At 43.4% G+C, this 23283-nt stretch overlaps 2 protein-coding genes across 17 annotated transcripts in view; both read left to right on the plus strand.

The window, feature by feature from the left end:
* KIZ (kizuna centrosomal protein) overlaps positions 1–9269 on the plus strand; it is a 55539-nt gene extending 46270 nt beyond the window's left edge. For 6 of the 14 annotated variants that reach the window (XM_080407787.1, XM_080407791.1, XM_080407796.1 and 3 more), the window contains 2 exons: positions 2510–2553; positions 3076–4620. In XM_080407787.1, coding sequence (XP_080263913.1) covers positions 2510–2553; positions 3076–3233 — 202 coding nt within the window. In that variant the 3' untranslated portion in view covers positions 3234–4620. The other 8 variants (XR_013931310.1, XM_080407795.1, XM_080407797.1 and 5 more) reach the window with 6 other exon arrangements.
* A 91-nt stretch (positions 9270–9360) lies between these two features.
* XRN2 (5'-3' exoribonuclease 2) overlaps positions 9361–23283 on the plus strand; it is a 52509-nt gene continuing 38586 nt past the window's right edge. The window contains exons 1-13 of one of the 3 annotated variants that reach the window (XM_080407780.1): positions 9361–9525; positions 16823–16974; positions 17067–17178; positions 18351–18462; positions 19551–19609; positions 19689–19778; positions 20888–20960; positions 21067–21117; positions 21469–21626; positions 22027–22101; positions 22200–22333; positions 22423–22480; positions 22571–22678. In XM_080407780.1, coding sequence (XP_080263906.1) covers positions 9451–9525; positions 16823–16974; positions 17067–17178; positions 18351–18462; positions 19551–19609; positions 19689–19778; positions 20888–20960; positions 21067–21117; positions 21469–21626; positions 22027–22101; positions 22200–22333; positions 22423–22480; positions 22571–22678 — 1257 coding nt within the window. In that variant the 5' untranslated portion in view covers positions 9361–9450. The remainder of the gene's footprint in view (positions 9526–16822; positions 16975–17066; positions 17179–18350; positions 18463–19550; positions 19610–19688; positions 19779–20887; positions 20961–21066; positions 21118–21468; positions 21627–22026; positions 22102–22199; positions 22334–22422; positions 22481–22570; positions 22679–23283) is intronic. The other 2 variants (XM_080407778.1, XM_080407779.1) reach the window with 2 other exon arrangements.

Here is a 23283-nt window from a genome sequence, read left to right on the forward strand (position 1 = left end):
ACCGGCCTTTTACCTCATTTATGCTCCTAAAATTTCTCGGTGGAGGTCTGTGTGGTTATTGTATTGTGTGCTCAGTATATACCAGATGATAACTTTGGTGATTGAGTTTTCTGATTTCTGAATACAAATGTTTCGTAGTGTAGAGGTCTTCTTGCAGTTTATCAGCCTTGAGTAACACTTTAGACATAATCAGGAATTTTATTCCCTGTGACAAAGCTATCTTGCAGCATTTTCCAGGCTTGGTTTGGCGGAGCTGTGATTTCCAGTCTGGCCTTTCTGATGCCCCAGTTCCGTTTCTCGTATGGCGCCGGACATGTCTCTGTGGCAGCAGTGCTCATGTCAGGCCTTCGCTGACACCCGTTCCCCACCTCTCTCCATGCACTGCTGTGTCACACCAGTGCCCAGCTCTCGGCGTGCAGCACTGCGGCTCCATGCTCTTCTGCTGCAAATCCCATTCCACGCGTAGTAGGTTAGCCCCAGGAGGACGAGCCCCAGCAGCTGGATGGGTTGGGGTGGAGGATGACCATCTGTCTTCACCCTTGTCCCGTCAGCATTGACCTTTACCTTTGTGGGAAGCTGGGGCCGAAGAGGGAAGGTCTCTAGAACTTCCTACAGCCATGGTGGTCGCCGTCCCCTGCACCTTCTCCATCAGACCACCAGCCTTCAGCCGGAGCTGGAGCACCCCGCCATGCTTCCAGCTGTGCCAGAGGACCAAGGAGGCTGGGGCAGTCCTTGCCCCACCGAACCACTTGAAGATAAAACGGTTCTCGTGCGGTCTGCCATGGAATCACCTCCCAACGTGTGCAGCTCAGCGACAAGTGGCTTCTTGCTCTACACCCTGGGGAAAAATGATGCAGCCGCCGGAGTTGCAGCCTCTCAAGCACATTTATATGGGCTAAGCCTGGGGTACGTGGAGCACCTCCTGAGAAATGCTGAGGGTCATGAAACCTCACCAAAAGGGAGCAGGAGTTAAGGGCGATCGGTGTATTGCAGGACTCAGCCCAGAGGCTCTGACCTGAAATACTTCCTGGGGATACCGTCCAGTGAACGGATTTGAACAAGAAGTTGAAGCATAATGCCATGGGGGGTTTTACTCCAAATGAAACGGAAAAGCATTTGGATGGCATGCTAACAAAACGTCAGATAACACTTGAAGGCTAAAAATTTAAGGTTTTGTATTTAAAGAATAAGTTAATAACTTGTTGCTAGTACTTGAACCTTGGTTCGGTGGCTCGGTTGAACTTTGGCTGTGTTTAATAACCTATTTCTGGGAATTTCTGTACATCTGCAAAGAGGGAGGCTGCATGCTAATGGCAGTCACAGCTTGTAGAAAAAGAATGTGATTTAAACAGCGTGAGCTTTTTTCTTATTTAAAAGGAAAAGTTTCTGTAACATAGGTCACTGTAATGCAATGAAGATTCTCCCTGCTTTAAGTTTAGCTTTCCAGTTGCAATCCCAAATTCTTACTGAATACAGTGGTACAAGACACGCAGTGAATAATCTCTGCTTTTTTTTTTATCTCCTTCACAAATGTCTCCACAATAGCAATTAGAACATTAGAATTATTCCCACTTTAAGCAATTATGTATTAGCTGCCATCTCTTTAAACGAAATGCAGCAAATTTTATGAAATTTTTGACAGCTGATCGAGTCCTGCTCTGACTGTGGCCACAGCTTCAAATTGCAGCTTGACACTTGCTTATATTTTACCAGTTTGCAGAGTAATGTCACAAATACCTCCTATTTGATCTTCCTTATTAAAATAAGCTGAAGCTTTATTTCTAGAGCTTATTGCAGGATTGTTAATATAACAGTTGATTCTCCTACATCATCGCCCCTATGTGATTATTTCACAGCACCAACACAATACGCACGCTACACACAAAAGATCAAAATGATTCCAGCTTGTTTGAGAGATTCAAAAGGGCCTGTGATGCTCTAGACACAAGAGCAGTCATTTTACAGAACAGAATTGCAACCGCATATACATCAAGGTAGATCAAAGGCAGCTGGGAGATTGCACATTTACATGGGGACGAGGGTGATGCTATGGGAACCCAGAAGCTGGGCTGGAGGAGTACCCGGGCAGGAAGGGCATAAGGAAGTTCAGCGAGCATCAGTGGGGGGTGCTTTTATTTTTGTTTGGATTTTTTCTTTACTTACTTTGCATTATCTGAAAGGCTGCAAAAGAGAGACAGAGCTCTGATCCTTTATACCCTTAATTCACTACTGGTGTAAATCGGTGCCGTTACCAAGGCATGACTCCAGTTCATGCTGTCTGAACATCTGTACCAGTGTCCCTGCTGCATGTTAATTTCTTGACCTTTTAAAAGACACAAGAGTGAAGAAAGCCTTGGCAAAATAGTTATTTAAAAAAAAAAAAAAAGAGTAGTTACAGAAGTTACTGATATTTTTTAAACCACATCACAGGTTTTTATTTTAAAAAAAACAATTTACATTCTATTAATTTTGTGACATTGTGCTGATTATTTCTTTCTCTTTTTTACAGCATTGAAGTGAGGAAGGGAACGGCAACGGCTATAAGATCCAAAGGTAAGAAACAAATGTTATGCTACTTAAAAATCAATGTCTTACTAAGTGTAATTTATATTGTGAAAAACGTCCAGGAACAATATGATTGAACTGTGTAAAATATGGGCATAAGGAGACAGGAAAGCATGGAATTTCCCTGGCTCAACGCAGAAGCCAGCATATAGCTGATGATGACTGCTTCTAGACCAGAGAGGTTGTGTTTCATAGCACATATGGTGTGGAAGAAGTAGTGATGCTTGCTTCAGGGTTTAAATCAAACAGTAGCAAACAGCAAGTGGGAGGAAAAACCTGACATTTTCTTGATCTTCCCTCTGGAAGAGGGGCTGCAGGAGCGGGTGGGCAGCAGTGCGTGTGTTTGCGTGGTTACAGCAGGAAGGCACACAGAGGTGCCTGCACGGCAGCTGTGTGCATCCAGAGCAATATTTTTCTGCCAGTCAGCAGGCTTTCTTTTAAATTGGTGTTTGGGCCCTGCATGTTTTCATCCTCCCTCGGTTTTCATCTTTCTCTTTTAACTACCATAAGGACCACTGGTGTCTGAAGTCACCTCTAATGGAGCCTCACGTAAGTGCAGCCGGCGCTGGGAGCAGGGAGCTCTTCACCTGGAGCTCAGCTTTAGGTGCTGTGCAGCCCTGGATGTGTTGCAGAGGTGTGGCATCTGCACTGAACCAAGGATGCCATAAACAATGGTGGCTTCAGCGCCATTTGAAAGGCTCACATCCCCAGCTCGTTTCCTTCTCTGCTGGGGAGTTTGTTTTGGCTGGGTTTTTTTGGGAGGCTCTCAGCATGTTCAGCCTGCTCCCAGGTGTTCCATGTTTGAATGCACGCAGGGGGTGGGTGCAGCTAGTGCCACTCTGATGTTCCCGGCCAAGCGCCAACCTGCAGTCCAGGGAGCTGGGGATGTAGGATAAAAGATGCAGCTGCTGCATTTGTAGATAAGATGTTTATATAGCTTGTGCTGTCAAAAGCACCAAACACATTAACAGTGCCTCAGTCAAACGCAAGCTGAACTTTCTGTATGAGGTATGACAGCCGCCTTCTCTCCTGCGCCTGAATCCCCATCTCTGAGTTTTATGCCTGATCTGGGGCATCACAGCTACTGCAATGACTTTGGAAAAAGAGCAGCCCTCCACAAGTGCTCGGGAGCAGGCAGGTGGCACAGCTCTGCAAGTGACTGTGGGCTTGACTCACGCTTCCCCGTGTGCCTTGCTTTTCAGGTTTTTTTCCCACCAGCCAAATAAGCTTGTATATTGAGGAATCTCTCAGGCACTCAGAATTTAAATGTGATTCTGTTTATGTCAGTGAAATTCTTTGCTCATTCTCAGAGCTGTTTGTTAAAGCCACACAGTTGTTTGAAGTCAGTCTTGCCTGTATTGGATCCTGTCTCAAAGTGGTGATTTTTCATTTGTGACATCATTGCCATTTCTATGCCAAATCTGTGATGTCATGGTCCGACTCTGACTTCACCGCAGGGTCAAGTAGAGGGAGAAAGTGGAACATAATAGACAAAGCTGTAATTCAGGCAGCAGCTGGTCAAGTAAATTGCTTGGAGTGGAAATGTTCTCTCAAGCCACCTTGAGGAACAATGAAGTGGGACCTCTGAATGAGCCCGCTGTCTGGCCACAGTGGCCCCGCTGTCGCAGGCCACAACATTGACAGTACACTGTATCGCAAACACACACCTAGGGCTTGCCATCTTCAGAACCCCGGCCGCCTCTATGAGCCATGGTGTCTAGCTGCCTCAGGAGAGCTGTGAAATGTCTGTGACATAAATGACATAAACATTGAAAAGATTTTACACTGGGTTTTTTTTTTTCCTCACCCTCAGCTTTCTGGGGCGAATCTGATGACAGCAGCTCCGAGATCGAGGCTGCTTTGCGCCCACAAACACACAGCACAGAAGGAGACGAATTTGATGACTTCTATGATTAAGATTTCCCCACTCGCTTTTGGGAAGAAATAAATGGTATCATCTCGTACGTATTGAGAGTGTCACTGTCTGAAGTGCAGCTCATCACTTTATACTCAAAATTTAAATACAAAATAAATATTACTCAGTACTATACACAGCCTCCTTATATGTGTGCTTTCTCTTAACTAGTAAGTGTTTTGCTATCTGACAGCAATCCTGCCCCACCAGACTGAGCCTTTTTGCAATGTATTTGTTTCAGAGAATAACTGAAGATGGGTCCCGAGATGCATCTCGGAGAGGGTGGACTAGCACGGTGCCTGAGCGTGATCACCTTGGAGGGTTGGGCTGTCTGTAAAACACCCTCTTCCTCGAGCAGGGAGATGCGTCCCTACATACGGTGCCTGTCCCGTTTCTTCGCTGCTGAGAGCCGCTTGTCTGCGGTCCCCTGCTCACAGTGAGCAAGCATCTGCCCGGCAACAGCAGGGACAGTACCGGACACAGCCCCTGACTGCAACCCTTCCGCATGGCAGGGCTGAGGAGGCTGGCAGCAGCGATCGGGAACTGGCAGCAGTATTCATGGCCAGGTCAGCCTTGTCTCTGTTTTTCTGCGAGCTGCTCAGCAGTGACAGAGTGCTCAGCTTCCTCGAACCAGCCTGGCCGCTGCTGTGGTTGCACTGTGAACACACAGGCCGTCCTTTCCCGATGCTCATATGTATTCTAATATTTTGCCTGCAGAACTAGATGTGGTTTCGAAAAAAGCAAGCATTCTGGGTATGCATACATATGCTGCTCGGGGAGGGCTGGCATGTTTGATCTTTATCTTCTTCTGCAACAGATCAAGAAGAAGAAATTCATAAAACGTACATTTCTAATTCAGCACATTTTGGAACAGAGCAGCATCTACATGTGGCGAGCCCCAGTGATTTTCTGCTTTTACTTGCTTTGTAAAATCCACGCTGGCATTGCTGTGTGGACATCACAGTAATTGGATGACTCCAGGAGCTTCATGCATTTTTAATTTTCTTCTTTTAATTCCTTTTATCTAAAATTAAGTTCATTAAACATGAGATTTTCTTTCGAAGGGAGAAACCAGGGGACATATTAAAAAAAAATCTGTTCATAATTATGATAAGTTCAAAAGCAAAAAACAGCACCCCAATTAAACTCGGCTGCAAAGCAGCACTGCAGCTTTGAATATAGGCACCAATCTCTGGACCCAGTCCATCAAAAACAATTTTTAAATGGTAACAATATTCAGTTTAATAAAGAGAGCATGTAGTCTCTGAGACAAGCTCGAGAATATGAAATAAAGGCTCGCAGAAGGCTTGAAAATAAGGAGAAACCCTTACTGCAGATGCCTGCTGGCTTGCTGAATCTTGTGGTCTACAGCGTGGCGTTGGCAATGGTGCAGCAGCGAATGCTCCAACAATCAGAAAACCAGCGGCACAAGGGGTGGGGTGAGTGTATGGCCAGGGCTGATGTCAGGCAAGACAGCTGCACTCCACTGAAGGACTAAAGCTGGACCTGACGGAAGGCTCCAGCGTCCCCCTCACCACACTGTGCCAGGGTTTCCGTGCCCGTTCGGCCACAGGCTATTTTTGGATTAAGGCTCCTGCGACCCCTCCCTTCAGGGGCTGGCTTGCTGATATGGTCTCAGCCAGAAAAACAGCCAAGATCCTCCCGCCCTTCCCGATTTTTACCACACCAGCTCCCCGTGTCCTGTGGGACCGCTGCCTGACAGAGAAGTCCCTGTACTGTGCGACAGTCAGGGCAGGGGGGCAAGGGATGGGAGGTGCGTGGAGTGGAGGAGGAGGAGGAGGACAGGAGACCACGCGAAGCCTCTGTGCCAGGCTGCTGGAGAGGGTGGCACAGCTCCCAACTCTTCACTGCAATGGCCAGCCTCAGTCAACACTTGGCTGTTGGAGCCATAGGGCGGGGTAATCACAGGACCATCCTGCAAATTTTGACATTTGAAAGCAACATGATGGCAATATGACCAGAAGGGCAAGTGCCCTGTCATGCTGCTGCCCAAGGTGGACCACCAGGTAAGTTTAGGGGCTTCTCAGTAGTCTTCCAACAGCCCGTTGGAGGCTTTGTGTGCTGCAGGCTGTTCACGTCACCCACGAGACCTGTACAGGGACTGATGTCTGAACCCACCGTGTTGAGGGCCAGTGCCTGGATCATCACTCCTTGCTGCTTTTTTCTGATCTTCCCTAAGCCGTGGTCATTCATTCCCAACAGTCCTAGCCATCAGCTAAATGTAAGCTCACCGATATGTCATGCTGCAGACAGGCTATCGCTGGGTGATTTTTCAGTGAATGTCAGACCAAGGTTCATGTGGAAAAAGTCTCTCGCTGCTCAGTAACGGTGCATCAAATCCACAGTGCTTTGTACTTTTAAGCTCTTCCTGAGTGATTCCAGGTTCTTGATGTCAGCCCACTTTATATCTCCTCGCATGATACAAGGCACCCATCACCAGTCTTTGGTGCTTTCCATTCCCTCAGTCCAGCTCAGCCACAGACATGCAACACATGACAGATGACAGATGGCTTTGGGAGCTTCTGCTAAGGCAATATCTCCCTTTTGGTGTTTAAGCGATAGCCAAGTTCCTCCAGAGTGTTATTTATTATACTCTTACTGTGCACAGACTCATTAGATGCAAAACATTCTGCCAGTCAACTTTATTCTGCTCCTTCACAGCTGTCATACTGGCAGCTGGAAGACGATGACAGATGATGGTGATGGACAGGGGGACTGTAATCAATACAGCCTTAACAGATTTAAATCAGCATGCCACTCATCTATGGGAAATACTGTAACAAAGTCTTCCCCTGTTCCTGCTGTATACGTGCAACGACTTGGTGCTGTGTGCTTTTTTTGCATGTCATACGTACGCAGTCGTGAGGCGAAACTTCAGCTCGTGCCCCTGTACAAAAACAAGCTAGCACACGGCGGCTGGCAAAAAAAATGCCGAATGAGTGCCGTCACCTGGTGAGCTGAAACAGAGCTTGCGTGGGCGTGCAGCCTGACTCCGGGAGCCTGCAGAGAGAAGCGTACTGTATTTGGGAGCTCGGGGAGCAGAGAACTGCTGCTGCCTCTGGCCAACAACAGGGAAGCTGATGGAGCTGGCGGGGACTTCCAGGAGAGACGGTTGTGCTGAGGAAGGTGGTCATCCCCACTCCAAACTGGACGTTAAGCAGAGCCTGTCACCTGTTTGGCAACGAGATTATTTTTCTTCAGTGGCAGATTTCTGCTACTGCTTCCTGCACGAGAAAAGACTCCATATTTTTCAGTTTGCTGGTGCACACCATGGCACAGCAGCAGCCCTCCTGCTCAGCTGCCTCTGCCTTGCCTATCTTGTTCATAAAGAGCTGTGCTTCCATCTAGCAAGTACCAGGCACGCTCCTCCACTGAGGATGCCAGGTCATAAGTTTCTGCAGCATGAGTTTTGATGTAGGATATTTGTAAGGGTTTGAGTTTTGATTAGCAAAACATAGATTGACTTTTCAGAGAAATGTTTGTTGCAGTATTAATTTTTTCAGCACTTGTTTACGCAAGTAATTATAAGATAAGATGATCATATTTCATTTGCATTTGCTAGTGCCACTGTCTTCTGTTTTCTTAAGCATTATCAGAAAACCAACTGATTGCCCATCGATACAAACCAAATGTTAATACTAAGCTGTCTTACTCTACACTAAATTCCAGGAGGAGGAAACTTCAATCAGGGCACATTTTGTAAGGAACAGATAAAGGACAATCTTTAGCTGATACCACAGATGTGGTGCCAATATAAAGTTGCTGGGGAAATTTATTCAAGTCACAGATTTTATTAAGAGGAGTGACAACAGAAAATGGCTTAACAATAGCTAAGTGAGGCTAAGAATAATGAGAAATACAATATTGGGTTAATTTGTTCTACAGCAAATTAGCAAGGTAGCAAGGTTCCTCTCCCCTCCCCAAATTAGCGGCGTTGACTCAATAAGCACTGCTGAGATTTTGTTATTTTTATTAATGATTTCCAGGCTGCTTTTTTCATGTCCTCGCCCCTGTTGCTGCCCTCCTAATGAAGTTGGTGTGTAGTGACAGGACACAGCGGAGCACAGAATCTTCCTTGTGTTAATCCTGTTTAATACCTTAAGGTTTAATTCCATTTCAACATTGTCAGACAGCTAACTTAATACTATTTGCTTATGCAACAGGCAAACCGATGGGATGGGGGTTCTTTAGGCTGCTTCTTGCAACTGTCACATATCGCACTGAGCAATTTTATGCTCGCTGCTGCTGCCAATGTCCCCAATGGCCTCTCCCGCTCTCCTACCCTCCTGCCAGTGTTTCGATGCTCCTTTTAAACTGCTGCCAACAGCCCCCTCTCTCCTCCCGAAGGGGCAACGGCCTCTTCCAGAGCCTTGCCCTTGTCCGACTTCCTCATGGCGAGGCAGGCTCACCAGAACGGAGAGCAGCCCCACAGCACGAGCTTCAGCAGAGCGGCCATGCCCTGAATTATTTTTCTCATGTCTTCTGCCTCAGCCATCCCACAACAGCATGCCATTGTGATTTTTTTTTAATGAGGCCGTTCACCGAGGGGCATTTTCCCACAGAGCCTTGCCTGAGAGAAGGGTGACATGCGGTGCCACCTCAGACCACAAACTGCTCTCGGGCTTTTCCCTTCCGCCTATCACCGACGCGCCAAAGGAGCAACCCTGCAAGCCGGAGGGCTCGGGGGCCCGGCAAGGACCCCCAGGAGGGCAGGGGCCAGCCCGAACAGCAGCCCCTCCGCTCCCCGCTGGGGCCGCCACAGCAGCCCCGCACCTGCGCGCTCTGCCGCGCCCGCCCGTAAGATGGCGGCCGCGCCGCGTGCGCCTCACGTGACCTGCCCCCACAATGCCCTGCGCTGCCCTCTGTCCCCGGAAGCGCTGCTTGCTGCCTCACCGGGCGCGGCAGTTGCCGAGAGCCACGGCCGGCCGCCCCCGCTCCCCTGGCCCGCTATGGGGGTCCCGGCCTTCTTCCGCTGGCTGAGCCGCAAGTACCCTTCCATCATCGTCAACTGTGTGGAGGAGAAGGTGAGGCGGGCCGCCCCGCAGCCTCCTGTCCCGGGACGGGCCCCTCTAGCGGCCGCCCCGCGGCTGGGGGGGGGGCTGAGGGAGCGCCGGAGGCCGGGGTCGGGGCCACCGCCGGGGCCGGGGGCCGCAGGCAGGGCGCGGTGGGTGTCGCCTGCCGGCGCTGGGCGCTGCCCGTGCGGCGCCGCTCCTGCCCCTCTGTGCTCTCTCGGCCGCTCCCGCTGCCTTTTCGAGTGGGGTTCGTCGGTCTGGGGTTTCTTTCTTTACTTTTTTGCGTTTGTTCTTGTTGGTGTTTTCTTGACCGGGGGCTTTTAGCCTGGCTGGAAGCAGCCGGCGTGGGGGAGAAGTTAGGGCTGCTGCTCTGCTTGTGCCCTGCGGTGCGGACCTGGGGGGCAGAAGCCGAGGGGGCAGAAGCCGGGTGCCTCGGGCAGGTTTTTAGGCCCCAGGCGGTTTGTTGAAGCCGGCCCTCCCGAGCATGGTGGCCGCTGCCTTTGCCGTGCCTCGGGCAAAACAAGTGGATTTTGTGAAAGGGTTTGGTAAAACTTCTGGCGAATAGCGGGTAGTGGGGATACTTTTTGCTGGTTCTTGTTTTGTTTATGTGCTTGTTCTTCGTAGTCCCGGCTTTTCAACAACTTTTTTGTAAATTACAAGCTGAAGGAAGCTTTAGGACTTGTTGAAAACAAAAGTGAAGCTGCCTGTCTTGGAAGGAGTAAGGAAATGCTAGTGTGAATGGTTAAAGGTAACTTGTGGGTCTGGAAACTCGTCTGTCTCTGTGAGATCATCCTGTTCTCAAGCAGATCAGCTCCGTGGTGCTGCGTGTGAAAGCTGGTGCCAGCACAAGGGTGAGGGTGGGAATGAGGCATTTGAGAAGAAACTGAACTGTCCCTTTCTAGCTGCACGAGTTTTGTACAAGATTAAAACAATGTCTTGGTGTACATATGGTCATACACTTCCTTGGGCTCTCATTCTCCTAGCTTTTCAGTACTTCACAATTGTATCATTTTCAGATCTTATTATTTTTGTCAGTCTTTTCTATCATATATTAGTCCTTCTACAGCTTCCTCCTTTAGCCTGATTTTCTTTTTTTAATGTGCTCACAACGCAGCAGGTCGTGCTTGCATCCAAGGCTTAAAACAATTGGTTTAAATTAATTTAATTTTAAATTAAAACTGTAATTGGACTCTTTAACCTTAAGCAGGTTCAGCTTTTTTTGGTCTTGCTGGTATTTTCTAGTATAGAAGTATCTCCTGCCCAAACATGAAGCTGATTTTCCCAAAGACGTCCTCTGAAATCTGGCTTTTCATAGCACCAGAAGATGCTTTTTGATGAAGACTTAGTCCTGACCTAGTTGCTGGGCTCCATGGGTGGTCTTTACTAACCTGCAGCTCACAGTAGGTACAATTTGCTGACTGCTTTGAGCTGGCTGGTGTCACAGTCCACTCAGTGGACTCGTGATGCTTCATTTACTATGATCTTGAAGCGCAAAATATCAAGGTGACCATGCCAAGGGGTTATGCCTTGATCAAACAGCACAACTTTATTGTTTGCCTGTAAAGCGGCGTGTAATAGATAGTGACAGGAAGGGAAGAAAAGGTAAAGTAACAAAGAAAAGGAAAGAGGATTATAGCTACCGCCACGGGTCCAAGGTGTCCCTATGGTTCTTCCGATTGTCATGATCCTTGGTGGGGAAGATCTTCAAAGTTCGGTTGCTAAGGAGCCATCTTTTATGCCAAACAACACACCTTGCTCCTCCTCTGGCCCATGGATTGTTGCCAGTCTCCACCTTCTCGAGCAAGGTTACCAGCATGTCCAAAGAGGAGTGCCTGAGGTGTGGTTTGCCTTAGAGGCAGGTAGCTTTAGGCCAGGAGGTGTGTTTTTGTATTATAATGATATTATAATGAAGAAAAGTTCACCTGAAGTTCAAGTTTTCTGGTTTGTTGCTATGACAGCGGTTGTGATCCATCTTCTGGAAAGCAGTTATGCGGCCTTATATAGTCGTTCCTTTCAGTCCCAGGTAGCAGGGAGCGGCATAGTACTCCTCGTACCATGCAGTTCTCCTTCCCAGGGTCTTTGCATCTTGGTGTCCATGAGGACCACATTCCATCTCCAGGTCTCTGTTGGCAATGTTGAGACAATATAGTTCTCTTTGGGCCGACTTACAGCTGGTCACTGCCTGCAGTTGATGGCTGGTGTTCATCCCGTCCCTCGCACCAGCACTGAGCTCTGTATGGTTACCTGGGGAGCGCTCTCTAGGAAGTAACACAGCTTGAAATAACATTGCCTTATATTTTGCTAGGCCCGTTCTCAGATCAGCTGGTTGCTTTGTGCACATCATTTTTTTTGTGGCTCACACGTGAAGGCTTGTGCCATCCTCAGGGACGTGGTGGGAGGTGGAAGGTAATGGGGAGGATGGGGATGTCTTCCTTCAGCAACAGCACAGGCTTGCATTGGATTTGAATAGCTGCGCTGTGATAGCTTCACAGTGCAGTGAACACGACGAGGTATTCTCTTCAGGGTTAACTTAGTCAAAGTTTTTCCAAGAAGATGAAGTCTTGAGTTCATGCTTCGTAAACTGTTTTTTCCTGTATGCTTTTCCAAATAATTCTGTCGTCTTTTGTCAGGTTGTACTAGCTGCGTTCTGCCCTTTGTAATACTGTTTTTGATCCCTGCTGCCAAGCATGTGATGTGGCTTCTGCCTGCTTGCTACCTCCTGTCCCATGGGAGAGACATGCCTCCTGTTTGGGAAACAGTGTAGTGTGAGGAGATGGAAATGTGTAGGCAGGGTAGAGAAGATAAGGGAAAAGAGAGTTAAGTAATTGAATTATGTATTGACGTTGGGTGGTTTTGACTGCATGTGTTACCTGCCTGCCTTCAGCGAGATTCCAGCATATGCAAATGGCAGGCAGTTCGGGTTTAGTATTCAGTTCTTGTTACAGTCAAAGTGTTTTTGCATTTCAGATTCGGGCAGTGAAACAGAACCATAGATTTGGATTAATTAAATGTTGCACAGTTAAAACTGTGAGATACTCCTTTTGTTTTTATTACAATTGTGGTTTCAGTTAGCCTCTCTCAGCATGATGTGTGAAGTTTAGTTTACCTGTAGCTGCAATAAGTGGATTTTTTTTTATTCCAGTGGATAGGTAAAATCTGAGGATTTGTGCTCCATGGGGAACTATTATAGAAGCATGTGGTTTGTGGGTTTACAAGTGCAGCTTAATCACCATTTGTATGAGTGTTTGCTCTGGAATAAGCTGTTGGCAGCTAGCAGTGATTGTTCTGGTTGCTTTACCAAACTCTTGGGTTTTGTGCCATCTCTCATGTGACCTATTCTGAGCGTCTGGGCAACCCTTGGTTCAGAGGGCTGTCAGGTACATATCTCGTATTTGAGTAGCTCTTTCCACCAAAGCAGGGAACTCAGAGGTGAACAACTTGTTTGGTTATAGTCAGCATCACAGCTGGCTGTATGGTCCAAGCCGTTCATTCACCAAATCCCCTTTTCCTCCATTACGCCAAAAGTTCACGTGTGTGAATGAACACCTGTTTCAGCAGTACAGTTAGGCTGTGGAGGCAGCAGCTTTAATAGTTGTCTGTCATATTTATAGCCACGCTGGCAAGATAGCCTTGGCACTCGGTAACCGCGAGGTGAAGTTTAGTTTTTGTTTTCTGAAGCAGTGTTCTTCTGATCAACAGGATGCAGGTAGAGCTTTGACAATATAAAGTAGATTCTTTTACAGGTTTGTCTTAATTGTGAATGGATGTTTTACACTTTTGTCTTGCAGGCTTGTCCAGCTGTTTCTGGATAATGCTTTAAGATCAGTTTATTTAAAAGTAGTCATAATTTAAATAGCAAATGTATCTGCAATCTGCAACAATTAAATAGTTTGCTCTAAGAGCAGGAGACATCATCACACATTTGTAAATTATTAAAAACTTATATTAATCTTTATGCAATCAAAACTGCTCAAATATTTAGGTACAATAAAGGTTTATATAGTTTTGGTTCTACTGAGTTTGTGATTGTATGTCCCTTTTTTTGGGTCTTTAATAATTGGGCTTGTAGCAGCAAATGTTCTTTATTAAAAGAAATGAAGAGATACAACAGATTCCGTTGGGCCAAGTTAGGTTTACCATAGCTGAAATGTCAGATCCTGATGTCCTCATCTATGTTGCTTTGTTCCAACTTAAGAGCACGATGCAATTACAGTAAGGACAGCATATGGATAAATCATATTCATTAAATTTTTTTATATTTAAATCTGGTCATAAATTTGAGAGCATACTAGGACAGTAGTGAGAAGCTGTAGTTTGTCTTACTGTAGATTAATTTAAACTTCTCTTACGATGTAATCAGCTCTATGTGTATTTTAGGATTGCTATAAATCTCTCTAATCAGAAATTTTGTATCTCCCAGTAGCTTGTCTCTTCGAAATATTAAAAAGTTGATCCGTGTTCTCTTACCATGCTAGATTATTTCTTTTTCTTAAATCTGATTAATCTTCTTCTTAAGCTGAGCAGGAAGAATAAGAGGAAGATCTTGAAAATAATATAAAATCCAGGAGAGACTATTCTTAATCAAATTCATATGAATTAATAAAGCTGCAACTAAAGTATCATATTTGAAGATCTGTTTTCAATGGTTTCAAAAGAGGCTGTAGATTAAAAGTGAACAGTTTAGTTATATCACAAGAGATATCGCTACCAGATACTTAAACCTTTTACAAGGCTGTTCCATTAAAAATCTGATAGGTTTACAAGAATATAATGGTGAAGTTGCTGACACAGCAGTATGCAGATGAAAACTGAATGGCTTTCGAAGACATCTAAAAGAGATCATGCTTATTTTGCTATACCTTCAAGACTGAAAGTAAGATCTGTGAGGGGGACAGTTTTATTTTCCATATCACATAGTCGTCAGCCTTTGATATCTTCTGAGTCACAGTTAGCTCTGGCAAGAGGCTTGATGAAAGATCAAGTAGAACACAAGGCAAGCTTCTCGTCCCATTATCTGATGTTAACCAGAATTAATACTCTTCTTTTAAAACTGTAGGTCTTGGTTGCCCAGAGTAACTTTATTAGAACTGCAAGCTACAGTACAGTGTTTGCACCTGACAGTTGGTTTCTGCCAAAACCATGTGATTTGTGTTTGTGCGTTCTAGAAAGTTCAGAAAAGGAAGCAAGCAGTGGTCAAGGTTTCATCTGTCAGGATTTAACTAGTTTGGGTGAATAGTATAGGAAAGATGCACACTGGCAGAAATTTCACCTGGTTTAAAGTAGTGAAATAGAAGGTCTTAGTGTTCAGTTATTTAAAAATGACTTCACAAAATTGCCCTGAAAGAACTGCATACACCTATAACTGTGAAAAATGTGAATACCAAATAAAGACTTACTTTGCTTTAAAGGTTTTAATTTTTGCCTTTTAAGACTGGGGCAAGTTCAGCTAGTTCTAATGATACTTTAAGCAGGAAAATTGCAAGGAAGTCAATGATACAATCTGTAAGGTGGTTTTTTTGGTGTTTTTCTCCTTTGGAATCTGATAGTTTGAGCTCTGTATCAGACCTGGGAAACTAATTTAATGAGTAGCAGGCAGCAAGTCTGCAAACAAATTCAGAGGGAGTGCTTGATGTTGGTTGATCGGCTGTGGATAAGTTTCATGTGAAGGAGGGGACCAGCAGCACCACATCTTTTCCTCCTGTCTCATGCAATCCTGTGACTGTAGTCTTACATGTAATAAAATGACATTCATTTCCCTTCATTTCGCTTTATGCCAAGCTCTTCAAGAATACGCTTCTTTCCAACTTTATGATATGTTATAAACCTTTTTGGTCATAATTTCTCTGAAAATCATTTTACTTTTTCTTGATCAGCTCATGTCTGTTCCACGCTGTTGGTGTTTAATTCAGTGGTTTACACGTTTGGCTGGTGGTCTTGCTTCGGAAGGGAGAATGTAGAATTACTCATGATAGCTGTGAGAGTGTTGTTAACTGCCGTTTGACCAAACTTTAAAAAAGAAAACAAACCAAACCCACCACAAACAACAACAACAACAACAAAAAAACCCCACAAAAAACACCACCACCACAAACTCCCAAACAAAACAAACAAAAATGGCAAATGTGTGGTGAGGAAACAAAACTGGACCTTGTAGAGGAGGCACTCTTTGAAGCACTCACCGGTGTTTCAAAACTGCTTGCTCTGACAGCTTGAGAGAAGGGGGTGAGGTTTTTTGCCTAGGTGTTACAGGGCTGACTCCAGTCTCTGCTCTGGGGCAGAGGGACTGTTGTCTTCACCTGGGTACTTACTTGTCATCAGCATGGCAGCGTATGCAAAAATAACATGGGACTATTTATCGCTTCCAGTTCAGCTGAGATTTGTTTTCTTTGTGCTTCTGGGTTTACTTTTTGTCACCTGTTGTAAGTGTTCAAGAATGTCAGAGTAGTACAGGAATATGGGTGCCTGTAGGTGGTTTAGGGCAGCCGTAAGTTTGCTCTGAGTTTACAGTCTGCACTGTGGCCTGAGTTTCTTCTTGGTTAGGCAGCAGCCTGACAGTGGAAAAAGTGCTGAGGTAAAGGAAGTGAAGCATTAGAGTAAAAAGTTTACTTATTTTCGGAAGTAGAAGGTAAGGACTGGGTTTTATTTAGCATTTCAAATATAGCCACAGAAAAACACAGAGACAGGAGTTGAAGAGTTCAGGGTTTGAGGATCTCGGTGCATTGGATAGTCATGAGGGAAAGAAAGACATGTGCCCAAAGTGGAGGTTTGGCTGGTGGGACCTGAAAGGATCTCCTTTCTTCGTGTAGTGGAATTTGGGAGAAGTCCTCTTTCTTATTAAATCTCATCGCCCTTTGCTCACCAGGATGTGCTGATGTACTTTGGGAAGCCTGTCAGTCATCAGTGGGGCTCCAGTATACCGTCAGCTGTAGGTGAATCACTTTTACTGCCCTGTCTCCCCCAGCTGTGCGTGTGACTTAAATATCAGGTTGCAGCGAGAAAAGGCAGAGGGGCAGGTTTGTTTGGATGTATCAGTCTGGGGATAAAAAACTAAGCATTTAAAGCAGGAAAACTTTGATTCTTCTTGGTTATCTTGTTAAGGTTATAGCATCATATTATAAACTTTGAAGTCCCTTTGCTAAATTTCGAGGGAGTCAGTATGGTCTTGGCAGTAAAAGGAATTGCTTTCTTGAATAACAAAGTGCTATTTTAATAGTGTAAGCATGCATTTTCAGGTAATTATGTGGGTAGCGTGAGTGTGTACGTTAATACCTCTGGTTATTTGTGATACTTCTCTAATCGAGTACTGCAGTGTTTGTTTCAACTGCATTCACAGGCGAAAGAGTGCAATGGCGTCAAGGTTCCGATTGATACAAGCAAACCTAACCCTAATGAGGTGGAGTTTGACAACCTGTATCTGGATATGAATGGTATAATTCACCCTTGTACACATCCAGAAGACAAGTAAGGCTTTTTTTTTTTTTTTTTTTTTTTTTTTTACAAATAGAATTTATGGATAGCATTTCAGATGTTAAATTGAACGCTCTGTGTTTTAGGCCAGCACCCAAAAATGAAGATGAAATGATGGTTGCTATTTTTGAGTATATTGACAGAATCTTCAACATTGTAAGACCAAGGCGACTTCTTTACATGGCTATAGATGGAGTAGTAAGTATTGATACATTTAGTTCCCAGTAATGACTGTAAAATTAGGGTAGATGCCATCTGCCTATATACTTGTGTTAATTTAGTTATGGTGAAGGTAATTAAAAGTATTAATGGGGTTTGTTGTCCACAGTGTTGTATGAGCTGGCTAATGTAGTCTACTGCAGTCTGAACTTTGTTTCTGAAAAGCAGGAAATTTCTGTAAGACAGTAATGCTCCTCCGTTCTGTGGCTTTAGTAATAATTCATGCTGCAGGCTAGGAAAGACCAGAAAACCATTGAAGCAGACTCACTTAAAATGGGCTGTGACTTAGTTGTGCTGTGGAATATTTCCCAGGCTAACCTTAAGGGACATTTGAGGCTGAAAGCTTGTCTTTTGCTATTCCTGATCCTCATCTGCCCTCAGTACATCAGTTGGTCTAATGAAAGATACCACCCTTTTTAAAACTTTGCTTTACTGAGTATTTTTCTATCCAGCTTGCGTATTCTCACTGAGAGATGCCAAAATGGTCTAGCAGAGACTGCTGGTAGGACTTTTAAGCTTTGGCTGGTTTTCTAGGCTTTTCAGTTTCTCAAAGGTAAAATGAGCATCATTAAGTAAAAAGTTTTTTTAACGTGAATTTGAGTGCAGGAATTCTTAACGTGTGTGTATGGAGAAGTAATCCAAACAAAATGTTGATGTTGTCTTTTCAAAAACCCCAGCTGAGCTGCTGTAAATAATAGCTCACTACTGTCTGCTGTAGTCTTTTTGTTTTCAAGAGTTATGAATACAAATGTAGGAGTTTCTTGTTGGAAGATAGGTATGTAAAAAATAATGGGTTTGGATACATGTCACTAAGTTTCGTTTATTTTGCCAGAGAAACTTTGAATCCTTGAGCTTTGTGGGGTTCTGAGATGGGAGTACAGTTGGCTTTACCTCACCGAGAAGCTTAAGAGACCTAGGCAGAAACGTGTCCAGCTGTCTGCGCTGCCCTGAGAGCTAGTGGTGATGTGAGACAGGGACAACAGAAATCACTGTTTCAGTTACAGTTTAGACGGATGTCTTGTTAAATGCTTGTATAATTACAGACTAGCCTATTTCAAAAGACTGGTCTTGGCTGCCAGAAACAACTAGCAGAAAGGAAGCCGTTGTCCAGATGCTATAACTGATTTAAGCATTGTGATACTGTTTTTTAGGCTCCACGTGCAAAAATGAATCAACAGCGGTCAAGAAGATTCAGAGCATCAAAGGAAGGCATGGAAGCTGCTGAAGAGAAGCAAAAAATAAGACAAGAAATTCTGGCAAAAGGTAAAACTGTGACCATATCTGAGGTTTTTCAAGTGAGAGTCACCTTGTTTGTTTTGAACACTTCAGGAAGGGATGTCTTGCTTAGTGGATATTCAGATGTGCATTACCAGGAGGAGGGGATAGCAAGCCGACAGAAGAATGCCTCTGTGTTTTCCAAAGTTAAGAACTAAGATAAAACAAAATGCCACTTTTTTTCTTCTGCTGTCTCCTGCCTGTAATAGATTTGTGTTGAGTACTCTTAGTTCCTTTAGAAAAACAGGGATAAGTGTAGTAGTGGGAAACTAGCCAGCTGTTATGAAAGTACAGATTTCTAGGGTTTGGTGAAAGGGTAGTTGAGGCTTAAAAGCAGGGATCAAATTAAAATACTACTCCACAAGAATAACGAACTGTGAGCAAGAGTAGTTCCTGGGCAGTGGAAACTCTAAACTCGGTGAGGAAACAAAGTCAGTGCAACTTTCGAAGGGTGACAGTGACATGACTCACGTGAAAGGAGCATGTGTAGCTGACGCATGCTGTCTGGGCTGGAGCAATTACTTCAGGTGACTGTGTAGGAAGAACGAATGCTGTAGCCCAAGCGAGATGGCCATTATGTAACTTAGAGATTAAAAAGGGAGGACAAAGACTTTTTTTAACGTTTCTTCCTGTAGCATTTCGAGACTACGAAGACCCTTTATGAAGCTCAGAGATGAGAGAAGTTGATGTAACCCTGTTTGTGAGCCCAAGTGAATAGATAGTGGAAACATAGGGGAGAATATGTAAGAAAATGATTATTTCCTAATGTTTTATGTCATTTAGCAAGCTCAGTTTCTTTGATATTTCTTTCACAGTCTTTTGACAGAATAGGTAGTGAAATCACTTTTCTGAAGTAACAATGTTTGTAAATGTACTAACACCTTATTTTGAGATTACGATAATGTAATGGTAAGAGCTGCTTTAATTTTGGGGAGGGGAGTGTTGTTTTTTTTAAACAAACTAATTTTCAGTAAGTGTTCGTTATTATCAGGGGAGCCATCTGGGTTTTTATTATGCAAAAGTGTTTTTAATGTTCCATATTGATTTACTTCTGTTAAATGTTTTTATTGCTGTAGGTGGCATTCTTCCTCCAGAAGAAGTGAAAGAGAGATTTGACAGCAACTGTATTACACCGGTAAGTAGCCTTGCACTTTAACCAGCAATTGCCAGTGTCTGAATGAAGGTTTAATATATTTTCTTCCGTCACTTTTTAGGGAACTGAGTTTATGGACAATCTTGCTAAATGTCTCCGCTATTACATTGCTGACCGTTTGAACAGTGACCCAGGGTGGAAAAATTTGACAGTAAGTTTCACAGTTTAGTACTTCAGGAAAATTAAGGTGATCTATTAGGCTGGGTTGAGATACGATTGAAAAGTATAAATTTAAACAGATTTGTCTCCTCTTCTGGCACTGTGCTGTTGTTAATCATGGACCAACTTGCACATTCTGCTGGGACTTCAGTGATAAATTTCATCCTAATAACACAATTTAACAGCACCATTTGTTTTGATTTCATTTAAGAGCAATAAAAAGATTTGATAATAGAAGCCACAGTCTGATATAATGGGAGACAGGGTTTCAGGAATACTTTTTCTTCTTTTGGGGAAAAGTGTCTTAAGTATATACTATATGTATTATTTTCACTATTTCTTGTTTTAACTTGCTTGCTACCTCAGGTAGGCTGTGTTGTCTCCATTATTCTAATGATGGATGACAGTAGATGACAGGCAATGAAAATAACACATATTAGTTTTGTTGTATTTTTGGACTAGTCTCCTGTTCCTCGACCACTCTGTATCTGCTGAGTTTTGTTTCTGACAGCCCTGTGTTTGCTCTGTACGAGAGGGCAGAATAGTCAATCTTCTCAGATGCAGCTGTCTGGTTTATTTTCCAGAAGCTGACTGTTAAAGCGGTCTAATTAGAGGGCAGTTGACTCTGCTTAATTCCCCTCCATCAGACATGAGTTTTACAAACGCTAATGTGCATCTGGACATAAGTGTAAGGAGGTGTATAATGTTGTAATGTATCCAGGTATGTGCAGGTTTAGAAGATCTAAAGGGAAGTGGGCGTGTGTGCTTTATCTGTTAGTTCTCTGGAGCATATTTTGATTGCCCTGACAATTTATCAGGAAACTTCAGATATGTTAGTTACCACTGAAATTACCAGGTCATTATTTGAAACAATATGTCAGCTTCATCCTTGAATTAGTAGAGAAAAATGAAGGTCTATTCATTGATTCCAAACTCTTAAATAATTTCATTTTGAGTCAAAATATTTTAGTTAAAACTACAAGGTAGAATTTCAGATGTTCATGTTAGATTCAGTATTCCATATAACTACCTAAGTTGTTTTAGTTTCGTGTTTTTTACTATGGCAGCATAAATTGTTTACATAATTTAAATGTTTTGCAGGTTATTTTGTCTGATGCTAGTGCTCCTGGTGAAGGTGAACATAAAATCATGGATTACATTAGAAGACAAAGAGGTAAAATTCAAATAAATGCAAATACTTTGTTTTAAATTAAGATATGGTCAGTAACGATTTATTTTACTTGACTTTGCTTGACTAAATGTAACTTTCTTTTGTATAGCTCAACCAAACCATGACCCAAACACTCATCATTGTCTGTGTGGAGCTGACGGTGAGTTCTCTTTTGCTAACAATATGTCATATTAAGCTTTCTTGTGCTGTTTTCTGATTGAGTTGGGCTTCATTGTATTTGTGTAAATAATCCAGTGTACTTTTTTGGTTTTGGAAGTTCTGTGTAATGTATGGGGAAGGACCTAGCACTGTCCATAGCTGAAGGGCTAATTTTCACTTTGTTGTACTATCTGGGTGGTTTGTGGGTAAGCACATCTGTCTGTTTGCACTTGCTTAGGGTAGAATGTACTTTGCTTTTAAAGCTGGGTGTTGGGGTTTTTTTGTTAAAAAAAAAAAAAAGATCTTGATTTTTATTCTTCATTATATTTTATTCTTCTCTTTTGATCGGTAGCTGATCTGATTATGCTTGGGTTAGCTACACATGAACCAAACTTCACTATAATTAGGGAAGAATTTAAACCAAATAAACCCAAGCCATGTAGTCTTTGTAACCAGATGGGTCATGAAGTTAAGGATTGCCAAGGTTTGCCCAGAGAAAAACAAGGCAAGGTAAGAATTTGCTGATTTCTAGAAATTCTTTTTGTCTATAAGCTCATTTATGCTTTAATGAGATCTTCAAACTGTTCTTGCTGTTTGTTTTGATTGAAACATAATGCAAATTATATTATTGAAATTACCCAGTGAAAATTACGCTTCTGTAGCACAAAAATCTTGTACCAAACCTAATGTCCTCACTTGTGGTGTTCTGTTGTTGGGCTGGGTTTTTTCCCACTGGTGTGAGAAAACTATCACTAAAGACATGCAAAGTAGCAAAATGCATGCTTGGCAGAAGAATTTGAGAAACTGTACTTGTATACCTCTTAACTCCTTTCAAAGCAAGCCTGTAAAACTGAGCTGGAGAACTTTAAGGTGAGCTTGGATATAATGCAACTCTTTCCTTTTATTTTAGCATGATCAATTTGCAGACAGTCTTCCTATGGCTGAACAAGAATTTATCTTCATCCGATTATGTGTTTTGCGAGAGGTATGTTGAAGCAGTTACTGTATCTGCTTTATACAAATGGGACTTTTAAACTCCGTACAGAGCGTTTTCTAATGTCCTTTTGTGTGTGTGTGTTGCAGTATTTGGAAAGAGAACTCACTATGGCCAGTTTGCCTTTCACCTTTGATTTCGAAAGAAGTGTTGATGACTGGGTCTTTATGTGCTTCTTTGTGGGAAATGACTTTCTTCCTCATCTGCCTTCTTTGGAGATCAGGTACATGAGAATATATGTTTTCTTATCCTGCAAGTATACATTCTGTGCTTTTAAATTAAAAAAATCTCCTGGGTTTTTTTTGTTCTTAGGGAGGGAGCAATCGATCGCTTGGTTAACATATATAAAAATGTGGTGCATAAAACTGGGGTAAGTCTTTTTACTTTTTCTTTAAAAACATCTGTGTGTTTGCTGCAAAAAAAGGCTTGTTTTTCAACTATATTACTTTCTAACTTGCAGGGGTACCTCACAGAAAGCGGTTTTGTCAACCTGCAGCGAGTCCAGATGATCATGTTAGCTGTTGGAGAAGTTGAAGATAGTATTTTCAAAAAGAGAAAAGATGATGATGTAATTTTTTTTTCCTACATTCTTTGTTACATTTTGGTTTTAATCAGATGTGTTACTGTTAAACTGTTACGGCCCTTTAACAGGATAAGAAAAAACCCGAACTTTGTATTTTTTTCTTATAATCTATAGTGACTTCCTCCCATACACAAAAAAGAATTGCACGCTTCCAGTTGATTTTCTGATTGTTATTCCAAGTAACAGCAGAATGAAAACTGTGTGAGAGTTCTGTTACTGCCTGCAGCTTTTTGAATAGCAGCTATGAAAACTGGAGAAGGAATGTTTTTTTAATTTGCTGCAGCATGTGGAAGTGCAAGCCAGGAGCAGGGGTGAAATACTGAATTGGAGTTCTAAGTGCATTCTTGTCTTGCTGTACCTCCTGTCATTTGAAATGTGTTTATAAATTGTTATTTTGGTGTGTCTCTGTAGTTTATGCAGCTTTTTGCAGACATCTTCCAGTTCATTAATAAAGTTCAGGGGATAAAACACCTTGTGAATTAAAGGGCAGGGTTGTGTTTACTTTCCAGTCAAAAAATGCTGTGCCAGTGCTGGCAAAATGTTTTGTTTATAGTTGCCCCAGCCTGCACCTCTTGAATATCAAATTGGCA

Source organism: Falco punctatus (genome assembly GCF_963210335.1).
Source record: "Falco punctatus genome assembly, chromosome: 12".
Classification (NCBI taxonomy): Eukaryota; Metazoa; Chordata; class Aves; order Falconiformes; family Falconidae; genus Falco; species Falco punctatus.